A 17,563-nucleotide genomic window follows, 5' to 3' on the forward strand; every position below is an offset into this window, starting at 1 on the left:
TCCTGAGTGAGTTGTGCAGGGTTTCCTGAGTTGATGCTCTATAGATAATATGTTGGACTACAGCACCTGTCTTCCTAGAATTAGCATGGCTGTTTATGGAAAACTGGCAATGTTAGTCCAAAACATTTGTGAAACACCAGATCAGGAAAGGCTGCTCTGTATAAAGTGTGCCATCTTGCTCTTGTTTGAACTAATGGCTGAATCACTTTAGCCATATTATTCCCTTTCTCAATACAGGTGCTTGGATTAAGTTATTCCCCTTTATTATGCTATTTTAACTGTCACTCTGTTTGCATTAATAGCTACCTCAGCCGTTGTGGTATGAACATGAGAAATTGCTTTATATTATTTCAAGCAGTTGCTTGGTGATGTCTTCCAGTGGCAGTGACTTTTCAAAGTTTCACACACAGGCCTTTTGAATTTGGGATTTTCTGCATGCATTGGATGAACTCTATCACTGAGTTACAAACCATCCTCTTGGTAGTCAACCAAGTGAAAAAATGGGGAACCCTAGCTATCTCAGAATTGTGTAGTCCTACAAATGTCATTAGCATGCAGTTTCCAACAACTTACATCATTAATTGTATTGGCTATAGCTGCTGGAAGTTGTAATCCAACAAAACTTCAAAATATGCATAATTCCCACCCTATTAAAGAACTGTGTCCAGTTCTGGGCACCATAACTCAAGAAGAATATGGACAAGCTAGAATGTGCCCAGAGAAGAGTAACCAAAAAGTATGGAAGCCAAGTCCTATGAGGAGCAGCTTAGGAGCTGGGTAGTTTAGCTGGGAGAAGGTTAAGGCAGGATGGCTGTGTTTAAATACTTGAAATAATGTCATATTTAGGAGGGGGCAAGCTTACTTTCTGCTATTCTAGACATTGAGTGATCAATTCAAATCGCAGGAAAGGAGGTTTTACCTAAATACTAGTAAGAACTTCCTGATGGTCAGAGCTGCATAACAGTGGAATATGTTGGTTCAGAGGGTGATGGAGTCTCCTTTTCTGGAAGTTTTAAACAGAGACAGGATGGCCATCTGTAGGGAGTGCTTTGTTTTGTTCTGCATGGTAGGAGGTTTGACTGGATGGTCCTTGTGGTCTCTTCCAGCCTTATGATTCTATAATTTGTTGGGTTAAAGTAACATGTAAGGAAGAGAGTTCACTAACCCTATTTTCCTCCTTTGTTAGTTTGCTTACAAGTACTGAGTCTGAAGAGAATAACCTCTGCTGGAGGCTCTTCACATAAGAATAGCAGAATCTAGAATCACATGGAAAACTTCCACACATATAGAAGACTTCCTTTTAACCTTGTTGCTTTTCATGAAAGCAAGGCAATGTCATGAGGAAAGGGACAGGATGCTATTCTCATCACTTCTTTAGAAAGACTAGGTGGACAAGGATTATGTTGACTCTAAAGTCCTAACTGTGCAGGTGTGTGCAGATCAAGGGTTGTGTGTATGTGTGGCAATCCTCTTCCTTCAAATGTGGAATTGTATGGTGATGGTGAGGATGCCAAAACACAACTGTGATTTCATTTCACCAATTTGGCCATAAATCATTGTAGGTATGAGTTTTGGAAATGGCGTTCTACCAGCCATGTCCCTAGTTCTACCAATGGCCTGTGGTGCAATTTTGCCCCTAACTGAAAAAGCACACATAATAGCACTGCTTTCTTGCGCGAAAACGCCAAAAAAAGTAGGATTCTCTCCATTTATTCAACTTTGACAAACCATATGTGTTTTTTTCTTTATTTTCACATCAAGAACTATAAATTAAGACTTTGACACATATACAGTAATTTGTTATTAAGGTAAAGGATGTCTGTTGGCACAAATAACTGAGTAAAAACCATTTAATAATAAAATAACATTCATTCTGTAGCTACTTTATTTTGTCTGGAACACTCGATTTAACATATCACCGTCACAAAATAAAATAAAAAATAACCAAAAACCCAAGACATATAACGGCATTATAAAATATACCTTAAATTACAAGTTTTCTTGGCAAAATTTAGTAAGCTTGGGCCAGCCATTGGTTGTTTAAACAATGGTAGGCGTTGCCATCTCTCATATACCCCTTATTTCCTTTGGATTGAAAGAAAAAATGCATTTGAACATTATGCAAACATTACAACAAACTGCATTTTTGGTTCAGTATGGTTTGTGACTCTGTTAGCATGACTGGAATTTCCTTGAAAGAAATATTTGGTTTGGCTTATTGCGGAAGAACATATAAAGCTTTTGGGAAGTTTTAACACTATTACAATCATTAACTGTCTTACAAAAAAAATCCTATTTAAAATCCTTGTATCCATTACCATCTTTGGCAGATAAATAGGAAAACAAAAATAAACAGACTATAGTACAAAGCTTTCATTTATCACAATCTACTATTATAAGGCCAAACAAAAATATGTTCCTTTGCACTAATGTAAGCACACGTCCAGGTATATTCTTAATGACAAAAGACATATAAACACGCTACTGATGTTCATGTTGGACGTTGTCTTGTATAGCAGACTGCTGTTTTCCACACACCCCTATCCCTAAGTTGCACTTTCCTAAAGAAAGTAAAGTGTACTTAGCAGTTTATTTGGCTTTATGGTGGTGTTTGGCTACATGGGTTTCCAGGCAGAACATCTATCCAAAGGTATCAGTGATGGACACACAAATTAAAGGATAACCAATGTGCTGCTGGTGAGGAATTTTGTTTGTCCTTGTCAAGACTGGATGAAGAATTGTTGGCAGTTCTTGGTAGGGCAAAGTTGGGCAAAGACAGACTCATATAATGCATGAATGCACTCCACAGTCCTCTTTTAAATGACAATGTTTCTGCAGGTGTTACCCATGTCAGAGGTGGTTTAAGAGCTGTGGAAGACTTTAGGATCTGCCTATTTTGTCCATATGGTTAAGCTAGTGTTGTGTTTTGAGTCCAACATGATGGGTCAAACTAGACATGGATTTAAGTTTAAGAGTTGGAATCAACAGACAGCCTCCAAAAAATAAGACAAGATTCCATTGCTTGGTCAAGTTAGCAAAATGGCTTTGAAAGCACTGACTTAGAACACACTATTCTTGACCTGACTCCAAAACATACATGTCTTGTCTTCACTAAATCGTTAGCTTCTTTAATGCCCTACAAATACTGCCTCTGTTTTCTTTTCTTTTTTTTTGGTGTGCTACAAAATGAAGCAAACAAACATCCTTTGGAAATACTTGAGAACGGAAATATAGTTGCATAGGAAAAATAGATGAGCAGCAATTGAAACTGAGCTAAGAAAGCATCCTGTTGTCGTTGGAGTGCACAACAAGACTGTAACAGACCCTGCTAATTCTGATTGTGTTTGGTTTGGGACAGTGTTGGTTGCTTTGTTAAAATAGCACAACAATTGTATGGCCGTTCATTCCCAGCAAATTGGGAGCTGCCCTGCTGCTCGGATCTGCAGTGATATTGCTGTTTGTGAGTCTGTTTTACCATAAAGCCAAAGGAACTGCTTTTGTATTGGGAAAGAATGCACAGCTGAGCTCACTCATATTTCCAATAAGACATATCTCTCCAAACTACCCTCATATAAAAGATATTTGTCCTAGAAAGAGGGAGTTGCCAATTAGTTAATCTTTTGTTTTAAATGTTAACATTTGAATCCAATTTGGATTGGGTGTACTTTCCTTTTCCAAATGTGCACTGATCTCAAAGCATATCCCAAAAGAAATACCTTCCTTTTGCAAAACTGATATTTCAACTTCATGAGACGGAACTGTGCACATTTCCACAGTCTAAATGCATGTATACACAAACTGTTCCACGACCGCTAACGGATAACAGGCTCCCATGCATAAATAAACTTCATTAAATGAAAGGGAAATATCTATTTCCAAATGAAGAGAAAAGAGTTGCTATTAAGAACCACAATGCATTACACTGCTAAGTTTTTCTTCCTTTTGCCTCATGCATCAAAATGATAGCACTGAAATTATAGCAGTTGCTAATTATAATACTACACCGTTAACACAGAACAAGTCATTGTTCAGACCAAGTAGCACAAATGTAGAAAATAATCATACTTTTTTTTCAACAGAGCAAATTAACACAGATTGTTTCTTCAGCAAAATATGAAAACTGTAAACTTTGGGCTCATTCTGCAACTTTCCCCAATCCAGAATAAATAAAAATCCAAAGGGAAGAAAGACGGACACACATCTTTAAGCGCACCTTTTTTCCTGTCTATTACAAAAGCACAACCTAAAACGTATAAAGCTTTTTAAATTTCTTTTAAATCACAGTTACCAAAATGAAACAAGTGAATAATTTATTACATACGCTATAATAACATTACTCTAAACACTATTATCTATGAGGTATATCTGAGAAAATTCGGTAAGGAATTGAGCGGTCTGCGTTGCCAACATGCCCAGGTTTTATATTTTAAAGCTTTGGAACCATGAAGAATTAGAAGAGAAGAGAAGAGAGGTGAGGAGAGGAGAGAAAAGAGGGAAAGAACCTTTGGTATTATTATCATCATCATTATCATCATAGTCATCATCATTATTATTACAAATGATGTTCTTTGCAGGGTTGCATTGCAAAGCACCACAGTACAATAAGCCCACCAGTTACAATATGGCGGCCCAGTTGACGCTGAGGTATTCACAGGAAGAATTAAAAAAAAAGCACAGAGAGGTCTAGACTGGCAAAATCGTTGCTTTGGTTCAAGCAAGGCACTCGTCCTGTGGTAAATTCACACTTTGCACGTGAAGCATGAGTCTGAGAGGAAATGCAATTGCTGTCAAAGGCTCCTGCCAATTCTGACCGTTTTCTGTGTTCAGGTTTGGTTTTTTGGTCCTCCTCGGCACAAAGTGTGCAGAAGGCCTGGCTGGGAAAGGGTTAACACAAAGGATCTATCATTATCTTCCACACATGGAAGGCATCCTGAGAGTCATTATAGCTCTAAGTTGAAGGCATATTGCCACAAAATGTACACTGTAGGGTCTAAGAGAAGGGAGCATATGTTGCAGAGTGGGGAGGGAAGGTGGTTTCTAAAAAGGCAAAAATACATATTTCAAAGGGTGGAACTTTGTTGTGTTGAACCATTGGAGGAGACAGTGTGTGGGCATAAAACTGAAAATAGTGCTCAGCTGCTATTACTTTACCAGAAGAAATAAACTGGGGGATTGCTATTCTAGGAGGAATAATTCAGTTTGCTAATACATACCATAGTGCCTCCCCTGTCCTACCATAAACATAGTAGATAGGTATTTTGTTGGTTTATATGAAAGGTATCCAAAAGTCATAGAATGGCAATACCTTTATTATAACCAAGCAAAAAGTCTCGGTTAGCAAGCTTTTGAGCCCCCCTGTAGTTCTTTTATCTGGTTGGATGCTAAACAAAATGGAGGACCAAGCTGCCTTTGGAAAATATGAAGCAATATTAATTCTGCAGAGTATGAGATTAAGAGCATACATGGGATGGATAGTTGTTTAATTAACACTTTCTACCGTTCCTTCCCAAAGGGAGACTTCTGAATGGGTGGAATTTCTACTTAGAACCCTCCATATCTGCTGTTGTTAAAATGCCCAAACAAGGTACAAGCTCTTATTTTTATGATTGTTAAAAGCTAGGGATGCAATTCATTGCTAATTTTTATCTGGAAGGAAGAAATGGGCAATTTGAGCAATTTTCTTCCCACTGGCAGAAAGTCTGTGAAATCTATATATTATCTCAAAACTGCTCACAGTTTGGGATTTTTTTTCTGTGCAAAACTGCCTTGCTGCTGGGCATGGGATGGAAATGTCATCACATACTGTCCTACTTCTTGGGCCTTGGAAATCCTTTCCTTGGTAGAGACTGCTTTACTGAAAGAGTAGAGGGGGTTTTTTTGGAGGGGAGATGATGTAGATATGATGATGCTCCATCAGGGTAGCTACATCTCCTGATGTCGAAACTTGTCCAATGCCTATGAGTGTGGAATCTCTCTCCCGATTTTTAGATAGATATATGCAGTGGTTCTCAACCTGTGGGTCCTCAGGTGTTTTGGCCTACAACTCCCAGATATACCAGCCAGTTTACTCACTGTTAGGATTTCTGGGAGTTGAAGGCCAAAACATCTGGGGACCCACAGGTTGAGAACCACTGACATACAGTATACCACATGACAGGGAAATCTTTAAACTGGATGACCATAGATCAGACACCTCTCCGGAGAATAAACATATTTTATCCTCTGTAAAGAAGAGCAAACCACCACTTTACAAGTTTTGAAGCTGATATCCCATTCCCAGAAATTTATTTTTCAGACTACACCTCCCTGAACACCCACAGCCAATATAACCTGTAGTCATATTGGCTGTGGGATTCATGGTAGCACATGGTGCAAAAAAGTTACATTTCCAAGCTTTGCCTACACTTGGACTTGCCTCCTGGTAACCACTATTTAATGGAATAATGTTTTGGATTATGGAGATTGCATTTAGCCTTCTCCATGGTCAGGGATTCTATCTTAGCAAGAAACAATCATGTTCCAATTTTAGATTTTTAACGGTAAATAAAATATAGCACTAAGGGGAAATGCCTTTACATGAATCTTGTGTGAAATCCCCCAGAAACATCCAAAAAGTATTTAGCAGCTGGCAGAAGAAAATAAAATAAACTTTAGTAAGAATAATTTGCTAGGAGCAAGAAGAAAAAGGATAACAAAAGATAACTCATGTTCAACGCAACTGTCTCTTTTTGATTTCTAGGTCCCACGAGATAGCAAACACATATAACCTGACCCAGTAGTTCCATGTACAGAAAGCTGAAGAGCATGTTTAATATGCCTGTGCACACTGCTTGCATGTATGAAGAATTTTCTATTGTCACTTCAATGCAGTGGGCAATCTATTGTTTTTAAAGGGGCGGCTTGTGGAGCTTTCTCTTCCATGGAAGGAGACCAGCTCTGCCAGAGATTTGTATATGTGCAGGAACATTGAATTCTGCCTATAAATGGATATGGCCCAGAAAAACATAGATGCACCTATGACCAGGTGGATGCAATGAAATGCTTAAGATTCACCTAAATTTAGATCTACTGACCCTCTGTGGATTTTCTTCCCAGTAAAAGTGCACTGGAACACAAACTCAAGGGCACAGCGAAGGATTTCTGGCCCTTTACTCCTTTGATCTACACTTAGAGATTGTGTGTTTTGCACTGCGGCATACATTTTAAGCATATAAATTTGGAATTATAGGATTTGGTATATTTAGGTTTCTCTGGATTGGGTCTCATGAGCAGATCTAAATGTTACTCAAACTGGTTCATTTACAGCCACACAATGGTCCAAAGTGTGAACATGGAGAACTATATCTACTTTTCCCCTTTGCAGGATGGAGGTGGTGATCTACAACACTAACTTGGACAAGTTATTTATTCTCTTTATTCTCTTCCTCCAACCTACTAAACATTGGATCTTGACCACATCATATCACAATCTGCTATTGAAACTATGTTTCCAAGATGACTTATCATGGAGGATTGGGCTTACTGTACTGGAAAACAATATCAACTGTGAAGACCTTGCTATATGGTGAACAAATGAAGCTAACTTCTCTGACTTACAACATTTCTCCACCAAGTCAAGGACACTTTCTAGCCCCATCTATATGAATGCCTTTTAGCTGGACATGTCAGCCTAGGGACCTAGGGCTTTCTGTACACAAAATAACAAAAGTTGCTCCCCTTCCATGCTAGATTTTTGGATCCAAGCCAGTGCTGTCTATTCGATTGGACTCATTGGCAACTGATCACCCATATCAGATAGTAAGCTGGAAATCTGTTGGTATGTTATGCAAAGTTCATGCCTTGGTGGTGAAGGAAGTACGACACCATCTGATGGCTCCAAGTTACCTATTTATCAAAATAAACTTCTGTCCTTCACACTGGTAACATCTGTGGCCTTTTCACTCTTATGATCCCAGTTTGGGATCATAATGGGTTAAACCCTTGTGCCAGCAGGACTGCTGACCTGATGCAGGGACATGAGAGAACCCCCCACAAGGATGGTAAAACATCAAAACATCCAGGCATCTTCTGGGCAACGTCCTTGCAGACGGCCAATTCTTTCACACCAGAAGCGACTTGCAGTTTCTCAAGTCACTCCTAACACGAAAAAAGCTTGTGTATCAGCATAAGAAACCAACAGGATGCTGACTGTTGTGCCAGAAAACCATGCTTATCCTAATCCATCCAGTTGAGGCTGGTCTGAAAAGGAACGGCCATCCCTATCCATGCACCTCCTTGGCCACTTTCAGATGGAAATGTGCATCCCTGTCCATGTGGTTCAGCCCACTTAAGAAAGGGAGGAACATGCCTTGGGGCAACTCCAGGCAAAAACCTCCTCTGTACATGGAACTCCCCAGAAGCATCAGGCAATAGGTGCTGAAAATCAAGCTATTAGAAATGCCTCCTTTCAGGAGGCCGGGAGCAGAAAAAGTGGTGGGAGAAAGTGAAATACAGAAAAGGACTTTGTCAGAATTAGCAGTTCCCTTTGACAGACTTTCTTGGGGTGGTTGGGGGTATCTGAGTTGCAGCTGTACATACTGGATGTAAAAGAGAAAAGGTTAAAACTATAAAGAGCACAAGCAAAATGCAGACCGCACAGAGAAAGAAATCTTTGGTATCTTTGGTATCATCAACACGATTAAAATTACAAATGGAAAAAGTCAGTGAGGTAGCCTCTTTGGTTCTCACTAGAAATAGAAAGTTTTTTTTCCTTTTTTTCCTGTTTTTTTTAAATCCTTTTATTTTTATTTTTTACACACACATGAAGTTCATTCTTGGAAGCAGCTACTTTAAGGGTTTCTCTCTTTTTTAAAAATTATTTACTTATTTTATTTTATTTTTTTGCTTGTTGTTATTTTATATTTTTCCCCCCAGCTTAGGTTTAGGTTTTTAAAAAGCCACAAAGTTCAGGCAAAGTGTTGTAGTGTCTTGGTTTTCTTTTTTAAAAAAATCCCCTGTTGTTCCTGAATGCATGGTTTTAGACAAAATATTCCTTGCTTGTCCAAAAATAAAAAATAAAAAATCACTCTGTTGTTCTGACAGCAAATAAACTGTAGTGCTTTACGCTGATTTTATAAAAAAAATATAAACTATACAAGGGCACCTTTAGTAGATGCTGAATAAGTTAAATAAATAAGTTATATTATGAAGGCTTTTACGTGCCGTAATAATAATTAAAAGGTAAGCCTCACTTTTTTGGTTTTGAGGTTTTTTTTTAGTGAGGTGAGGAGGAATTAACTTAAATAACTTAAAACTGATCATTTTATAAACCATTGAAAGTGATTATAATATATAAAACATACCCTTGTTCGGGGAGGAGGGTGGGGGAAATCTTTAATCATTTTTGGTAACTTGCCATCTTTTACTTTGTTTCTGTAACAGAATCTGGAAGCTGTACCAATACCTCTCCCGAACATTAAATTTATGTGCTAACCTCAGATTTGCATCTAGGATGCACTACGATTCTAAGATTGATAAATAAGCAAAAATTAACACTAGCAAATAAAAGGCACAACCCAGAAGGAGATGATCTCATGCACATACCATTGAAATTGGTGATGGTACCAATCTTCTATACCCTGGTACCGGTTCCATTCATTTCAATGGGATGTGCTTAGGACCAAATCCAGGTGGACTGCAACCAAAATAATCAGGAATGTCATCAAAATCATCACAGAAGGTAATCAGTAGACTCCTGGCCCTCCAGCTTTAGCACCAGCTAAACCTATGTTCAAAGTCCAAGAGTGTGTCCTGACGCCAATGGAATCAATAGGACCTTGCCTTGGAATACATATTTAAGCAGAGCTAAGACCTTGGGCCTGGTTCTCTATCTAATTAAAATAAATCTCATGATTGATCATTAATGTTACTCATTACAGCCCAAAAATATAAAGGAAAGAAATAAAGGCTTTGAAGATGACCGTGTAACTTTTAAAACAATAACAAAGAAAAACAATTCCCATAATAAATAGCGAGTAGGCCAAGCAATAATCTATAAAAATCACAAAATACTTAAATATGGTGACAAGCAAGAAAAAAAAAACATCAGAATTTTTGTTCCCCCATAGCTATGTCATTGCCACATCTCCTCTTTTTTGTTTTTTGTTTCTTTTTTTGGGTTTTAAAAAAAAGGAGGTTGCTATTCCCGTAAGTCGGTCTGAGCTTTACGTTTTGCTGGTTTTTGTCCTTCGTAGGTCTTTGGATTTAGCTTTAGTTAAGAGAGATCCAGAATAAAGCTATTCAACCGAAGTAATCAAGCACATTCTTTGTTCCTCCACAGATGATTAAACAATATCCAAGGTTTCTTGAAAGTTGAATTCATCTTGGATGTGCCCATGAAAAAAAACTCCAAGTATAAAAGTAAAGAAAGATGTTGGGATACTATTCCGCTACCATTTCTTTCTGAAACCGCGCACATGGAACAGACAGTACTCAATGCAAGTTAGACACAAGCTTTGATCAGTACATATACAAAACATGGTTAGAATGGCTGGCAGTCCCCTGTGAATGCATTTGCACTTTGGAAGTGGATGATTGGAAAGCAAAATCAAACAGTATGTTCCAACAGTTCAGCTACAAAACAAAACAAAAATGGTTGGGCAGAAAAAAAAGAGCAAAAGTACAAGAGATTTGGGTCAGAAAAGGGGACAGAGACGCTGAATAATTTTGGTGCCTAGAATGAAAGCTGTGTGTTATATGCTTATTAATGATAAACTGGCTAAAACTGTTGGCTGTCATTTGTAGTTTGGTGAACTGGACTTAGGAAGTCCTTCTGCTTAATGCTTCCTTTAATGCGGATAGCATTTAAACAGCATAGATTGCCCATGACTGACTGCATGTGCCAGATGTCTGGATTTTAGCAGGTACAATTAGGAACTATTCCTGGTTACCAATATGGATTTGCTAGCCAAGAAGAAATAATGAGGTTCAGTGTAGCTGGTAAATGCATGTCTATGTCTAAATGGATTCATGCACAACTAGTACATATGGTACACCATGGAAAATTGTATTTGTGCACGCAACATGTTCCTCTAGTCTTTGAATATTGGGATAAAAATAGTATATAAGTAAATAAATACTTGGGCATTCTGACCCTCTTCAAAATGCAAAGTTGTTGTAACTAAAAGACCTGAGGCTTTAACTGTAGCAATTTCTCTTCACTATCCTTTTCCTGAAGTATAACAAAGTAGATGAAATGAATCCTGGTGAATGGTGCTACACTGAGTGAGCAATTATATATTGTAAAAGCTTCCCACGTTAACAAATGGTACAAAAAAAAAAGGAAGACTTTAGATCAATGAATTTCCAACTTATGGAACAATTTGGATTGGGGGTTTCTAAAGACAGTAGGATTAGTCCTGGCAAACAAGCTTTCTAAGAATGATAATTTGCTTATCACTACTAATGTTTCTCTGCAAACTGTGGTCAAACAGATGGGATTTAGTGTGTTATAGGGCATATTTACAATCCAACAAGGCAAGACAATCTTGGTCAGGTTGAACTGAAAATGTGCAGTAAGGTCTCATCACAAAACCCTTTACAAGCCCATAGATTCTTTGGCACAGTTGCTTAGCAGTTGAAGGAATTTCTGGAAAATAGAAGAAAGACCCTGTTCTAGCATAAGAAATGCCAGAACGACCTTCTGTGAAGACAGTACAGATATATAGCCATATTTGAAGTAAAGGGAAACAGCAGGTCATGTATGAAAAGATAAGAAATGGTATTTCATTTCTTAACCAAAGTATCGTGTTCAGCTCAATAAGGGATTGTGAAATGTTTGAAAAGCACATAACCAAGAAACAACAGTAACCTAAAATTAACCCTGATCATAAAATAAACATTATATCCAAGAAACTGGCATGACCTCTAGTCTCCAAGGATATAAAATATATCTGCAGGGAAGAGCCACACAGAAAGTCCCGTGGATACCCACATTGGACAATTTAAACTCTTTCATCATATTTACTTGCATACATGAAGGTCTATCTGCAAGGTCACAGTGAAGCATTTTTGCCCAACGCAGGTGTTGTGTTCTATTCTGTGAGTGATGGATACTGGAAAAAAATGTATGGACTTTAAGCATGGAATTGGGGCATTTCTCAAGATGAGCTCAAATAGGAGGGGAAATGTGGATTCTTGGCTCGGAAATATTGCCTGTTTTTTTATAAGAAGTAAAATACACCTTTCACACCTGAGCAGCTCTGCATTTCACCTCTTTTATGTGTCTTCAGGTCAGATTTTGAAACCATTTTCTTTTTTGAGAGGGGGGGGTATCTTATTTGCCTTGAAGGAATCATCTTTGTACTATCAACAATAGAATTCCAAATTAGTTTCCAAAAAGTAATTACTCATAGTTGCTCTTTTAAAAAACTTTGTTCTGTGTTTTGCTTTTTAAAAAGTGTCCTTGATTTTAGCAGCGGGAAAAATAATTACTGTATGTGTTTAATTGAATTTTCACTGAGTATGTAGTCCAGAACCATTTAAACAAGTGGGAAACTTGCCATTGACAACCTTATGTTTGATAGCAAAACCCACATTGATTTTGATGATCCTGGATTATATCAGTATGGCAGCTTTTCCCTCTAATGAATGATTCCTAGATGACAAATTTGCCCCACCATAGAGGCTTCAGATGCTTGCAGGTGGTTTACATATGCTGCTGGTGTATTGAGGTGGATTTTGCATATAATTTTAAATACATTTCATTTCCAACTCTCAGAGTAGAATTATCAGAAGCCACACTATGAGTAAAGGCAGAATTCCACTAATGGATCTCCATTGTAAATGCCACAAAAAGGTGGGATATGGTGTAATTATGCATTGGGAATAGGTTTGGAGTCAAAAGTGTATCCCACTACTATGAATGACAAAGAGGAATACAGTCTTGTATACTTATCCACTATGGGTTCAGTACCTGAGGTCATAGATAGGGAAAGAGGGTGTCTCAGAGAGAAAGGGTCTTCATGGGGACAAAGTGGTCTAATGATGGTATTTATAAGGCCTAGATGTATACAGGAAAGCAATACAGGGATGTAGATGTGTGGTGGGGAGGTAATGAATACCATATTTAGAGGATTCCCTACTCTGATAAGCACAGATCTAGTGAGGAGAAATGGATCTGGGTGGTCAGAATTTGGTGATCATTAGTTCTTGAGGATCAGATGGAAAAAACAACTATGACATGGCATGGGTTGTTTCTCAGAAACATGAGAGATTATTCCATATACCAACCAACAAAACATCATTTCATTTGCATTCACAAAACATTTCCCTCCATCCCGTTGCTTAGATTTGTCATTGAAAAAGCATGAAATACACACAACCCATTCAACAAAAATGACGCCGAACTGGCAAGAGTCTTCCTCAAGCACCAGTTCTGGTTAGAGGAGATTGCTTAGCTTAGTATCCCAACATCTTATACTTGGAGCCCATGGAATTCTTTAGTGAAATTCCATGTGGGAGCAGAAACTGGAAAAAAAGAACATAACTTAGAAAAAATATCCCTTCTGTGTGTTTGTTTGCTGTTGCTCAAAAGAAACAGAATCAATTTACCTTTACACAGATCAATGGTGCTATAAGCATTTTAGCTGTGCAAGGGGAGATAATGAACTGAACTTAAAGTCATGCGAAATCCTCATTCTTTGGTATTGTAGCTGTTGAGGTCTCGGTTGCTCTGTTCCTTGTTCTTTTGAAAAAACTGCATAGGCACAAATTAAAGACAATCTTCAACTTTAAGATTACTGAGTTGTCAAATGAAGCAGCAATCCCGTTGGCTTTTCCGTTCGTTTTCCTTTCTTGTTAACCCTTTCTTTGAACTCTGCTTCCTAAAAATGTCCCAAGATGTCTGTCAAAACACAGTGTGTTATCATTGGTATTTTTTTTTCCTGACGTGCTTCCTTATTTTGGTTTTATTTTATTTTTTAATTATTATTCATTTCTTTATTATTTTCCCCTAAACGGAACAGTTTGTTGCAGAAGAAGTAGGTGCAGAAAAAAGTTTCTTTGGTTTCGATTAAGTAGTACATAAAAGAGTCTCAAGTGTCTTTAAAGGATCATTAACAGCATTTGGCTTGCTATTGAACACTCAAGTGGTGTTCCAAGGAAGGGGGCTATTCACTGGTAAATATGCACATTATATGACCAGAGCAATTCTGATGAGAAAGATGGTGTGTGTGTCCCTGTGTGTGAACACTGTACCCTAATGCAGTTAAAAGTGAGCAACGCGACTTCACTTGCGGAGAACTTTTTCAGTTCGCTGGAAGGGTGAACTGAAAGAGACCTGTACTTTTGACTCACATGGATTCTTAAACCTGACTATCTGGACAAAGATGGCAATGATGACACAGACAATGATGTTAGAAGAATGACAAAGGTATAATGATCTTTGGCTTGCAGTATCCTGCATCTTTGGTGTGTTGCATTCTTAGATGAAGGGAGAGGTGATGATGGTTTTGTCCATGGAACAAGACTGGGAGAGGATTTTATCTAACTACGTGCTCCAGTGGTCAGTGAGTGACATCTTCAAGGTATTTGCTTTATTCTCCTGCCTAAAAACACCAACTAACTTGAATACAGAATTGATGTGGCAAATAAAAGTGTGTTCTTAGGATAATGGTGATGACACAGTGAAGTTAGATGCCTCATAACAAAGAAAGACTTAGAGCTGTAGAAGTGTTGCATTTGCCCTATGTGTGGTAACATTATGACTGGCTTCCTGAGTGTGTGTCGGCACTATGTACAAGTAGAAATTGTGACCTGCAAAAGTGTGCTTGATACCAACATGTTCACTAACACCCCCTAACTCCGAGCACGTCTCGTAAGAACAGGCAAAGAGTCCAGAGCTGGTCCTGTTTCCTTAGTCTATTGTCTTTGTGCTTGATAGTTTGGGTTCAAGGGAACCAAATTGTACTGATCCAAGACCATACATTAATAGACAATTAGGTTTTTTAAAACAAAGCCAAACATGTTAAGTCAAATCATACTGATCATACTGTAACAATGCCTGACTTTCTAAAATAAAAACCTTATGTTGTTAGGTCTAGTTCAAATTTGTGCTCAGAACCTGTATGTTTCAATGTTTGTGAGCTTTGGTGTGGAGAATCTAAGCAGCCTGAAATAAAATAGGTCAGACATGTTGTAACTTCTTTTGGTAAATAATCTGCTACTCTGGGTGCTATTTTGTTGGTGGATCCCATTGACCTCAAAGCGAATGATTTTTTAAGAAGCTCTGATTGACTCTGCCATGCTGGCCCTGGATGAATTTGGGTCATGAATTACCTATTTTGATTTGAGACATGCTTAGTCTGCCTTGAGTGTATTGTTGACCTGCACATTAAAACAACCCCCACCCCCCCAAAAAACCTGGTAGTCTTTTAAATTAATTAAGTGTCCCCATGTTGTAAGTTGGTGTTACTGTTTAAGAGAATTGTGCTTTCAAATCACCAGTGAAGGGCCCCATTAAGAATCCGTTCCTTTTCATCTATCTTAGTTGAGTTGTGCCCAATTTAGATTCGGTTCTTTGATCATGCTTTGGTACAAGTGCTGGAGGTTGTGGAAGATCCCCCGGTGCTCAAATCATCCTGCCATTTCTCGAGACTCCGCCTCCGTGCATTCATGAAGAAGTTACTGACAGTGGTAAGTTCCAAGCCCAGCTGTTGCGAGATGGTGATCTGCATTTCTTTGGATGGACGTTTGTTCTCTTTGAAGATGGCAAAAAGTGTTCTGCGTTGGAGATCGGTGAAAACCAGACGAGATTTCTTCTGGGAGTTGTTCCTATCTTTATTTGGTTCTTGTTCTTTGCGTTTGCATGCTTGCCAGGGAGAAACAGAGAGAGAAAAGAAAAGAAGAATCAATGTATGCATAAGTACCAATCAACTGAGCAGGTGATACATTGAAAACATTGATGAAACTGTAGAGTAGATGTAAACTGTTAAACTTTATTGTGCAAATTGCAGAAACGTCAATATCCCGCCCGCTCAGGCCCATCTCCTCTGACTCAGAGTGACTGATGCCGACTATGTGTACCTTTTCAGTTTGTACCAAGTGTGTAATTAACAGGGCAGCTATTTCCATACAAGTAGAGTTGGCAATTGCCTGGTGGTATAAGTCAAGGGGTGCCTGCCATGAGAGAAACCGTACACCAGCTTCCTGGCACAGAAAGTACTCCGCTGGAGACACTCTCACTATTTGTACAGGCTCTGCCTCCATTCTAAGTGCCAGAAAAGAAGTAGGGAAAGTCATAAAACTGTTAGGTTGATGGCATTGTAAAGCTTCCCTGAAATGATGCTGAACGTCACATTGTTAGAAAGTCAATGCAACATTGCTAATGTTGGCAATTAACTTTTGTTATTCTGATTATGGGATATTGTAATTCATTCTCTAGCTTCTACTACTTTCTGCATGCAACACAAACTCATGTGTCTTTCTTCAAGTTCTCCCCATCTCAGCCTTCTTCAACCTGGGGAATTACAGTTCTCAGAAACCCTCAATAATCTATACTGGGAGTTGAAGGCCAGCATGTTGTGAAGGAACCAGATTGTGGAAATCTGTTTTATGGACTTATCCATATTGATTGTTAGTTTATCTGTTCATAGTGTTTGCTTTTCCATCTTAACTACTTTTACTCTCTCAAGTACAGTTGTAAGTGAGCAAATGACAAAAGCAAGTGCCCGCCTGACTCCTTATGATTACATTTGGGATGAGCTAGGTTTCCCCATTCCACTTTCCAAATGCTCTCCACTGTTGTTGTCTTTCTCGATCTCAGAGCAGGAAAGTGAGAAGTGCCAGACTATGCTAGTGATATCAGCATTTTCCTGGTGGAGATGCTGGTAGATGTAGCCTCCCTAATCTATTCCCAGCAGCTGATGCTGGTTGTATCTGCCTTCTCTGGTCTTCTTGGGGGGTAAGCACCTTGAATGTGATCATGCTTAGATGGTATTTGCCCAGTGCATCATATTGCCCACAACCCTATGAAATACATAAAGTTATGAACAATATTTTGGGGTAAACAAGGAGGTACTCATGCATTCATAATCCAAAAATGTATGTTCTGTGGTTTGTGTTCTCTCTCCCTCCTCCCCACTTCTTATTTTTGTCTGGAGTAGTGCAATAAGTGACTATAAAACAATGTGCTTGACAAATGGAACTGCCCTGGATTATTTATTTATTTATTTGCAGTATTTATATTCCACCCTTCTGACCCCGAAGGGGACTCAGGGCGGATCACATTATGTACCTATAGGGCAAACATTCAATGCCCATATACACATAAAACCGAGACAGAGACAGACGCAGAGGCAATTATGGTTTTGGTTGGCATGATTTTAATTGTTATTTAATTACTACTGTATTTTTAATCATTTATGTTTTAATTGTTTGGTTTTAATTGCAATTGTTTATTGCTATATGGCATCAAATTGCTGCCTGAGTCCTTTCTTGAGTGAGACAGGTGGGATATAAATTTATCATATAAATATGGTAAATAGAATAAATAACTAATAAATAAATAAATATATGGCATGCTTTC

At 38.4% G+C, this 17,563-nt stretch overlaps 1 protein-coding gene across 2 annotated transcripts in view; it reads right to left on the minus strand.

Moving 5' to 3' along the window:
• Window positions 1-1,732: 1,732 nt before the first annotated feature.
• The window catches only part of onecut2 (one cut homeobox 2), an 83,196-nt gene continuing 67,365 nt past the window's right edge, over window positions 1,733-17,563 (minus strand). For both annotated transcript variants that reach the window (XM_062972540.1, XM_008115125.2), the window contains one exon: window positions 1,733-15,847. In XM_062972540.1, the coding sequence (XP_062828610.1) occupies window positions 15,561-15,847 (287 nt within the window). In that variant the 3' untranslated portion in view covers window positions 1,733-15,560. The remainder of the gene's footprint in view (window positions 15,848-17,563) is intronic.

Source organism: Anolis carolinensis, chromosome 2, assembly GCF_035594765.1.
Source record: "Anolis carolinensis isolate JA03-04 chromosome 2, rAnoCar3.1.pri, whole genome shotgun sequence".
Lineage (NCBI taxonomy): Eukaryota > Metazoa > Chordata > Lepidosauria > Squamata > Dactyloidae > Anolis > Anolis carolinensis.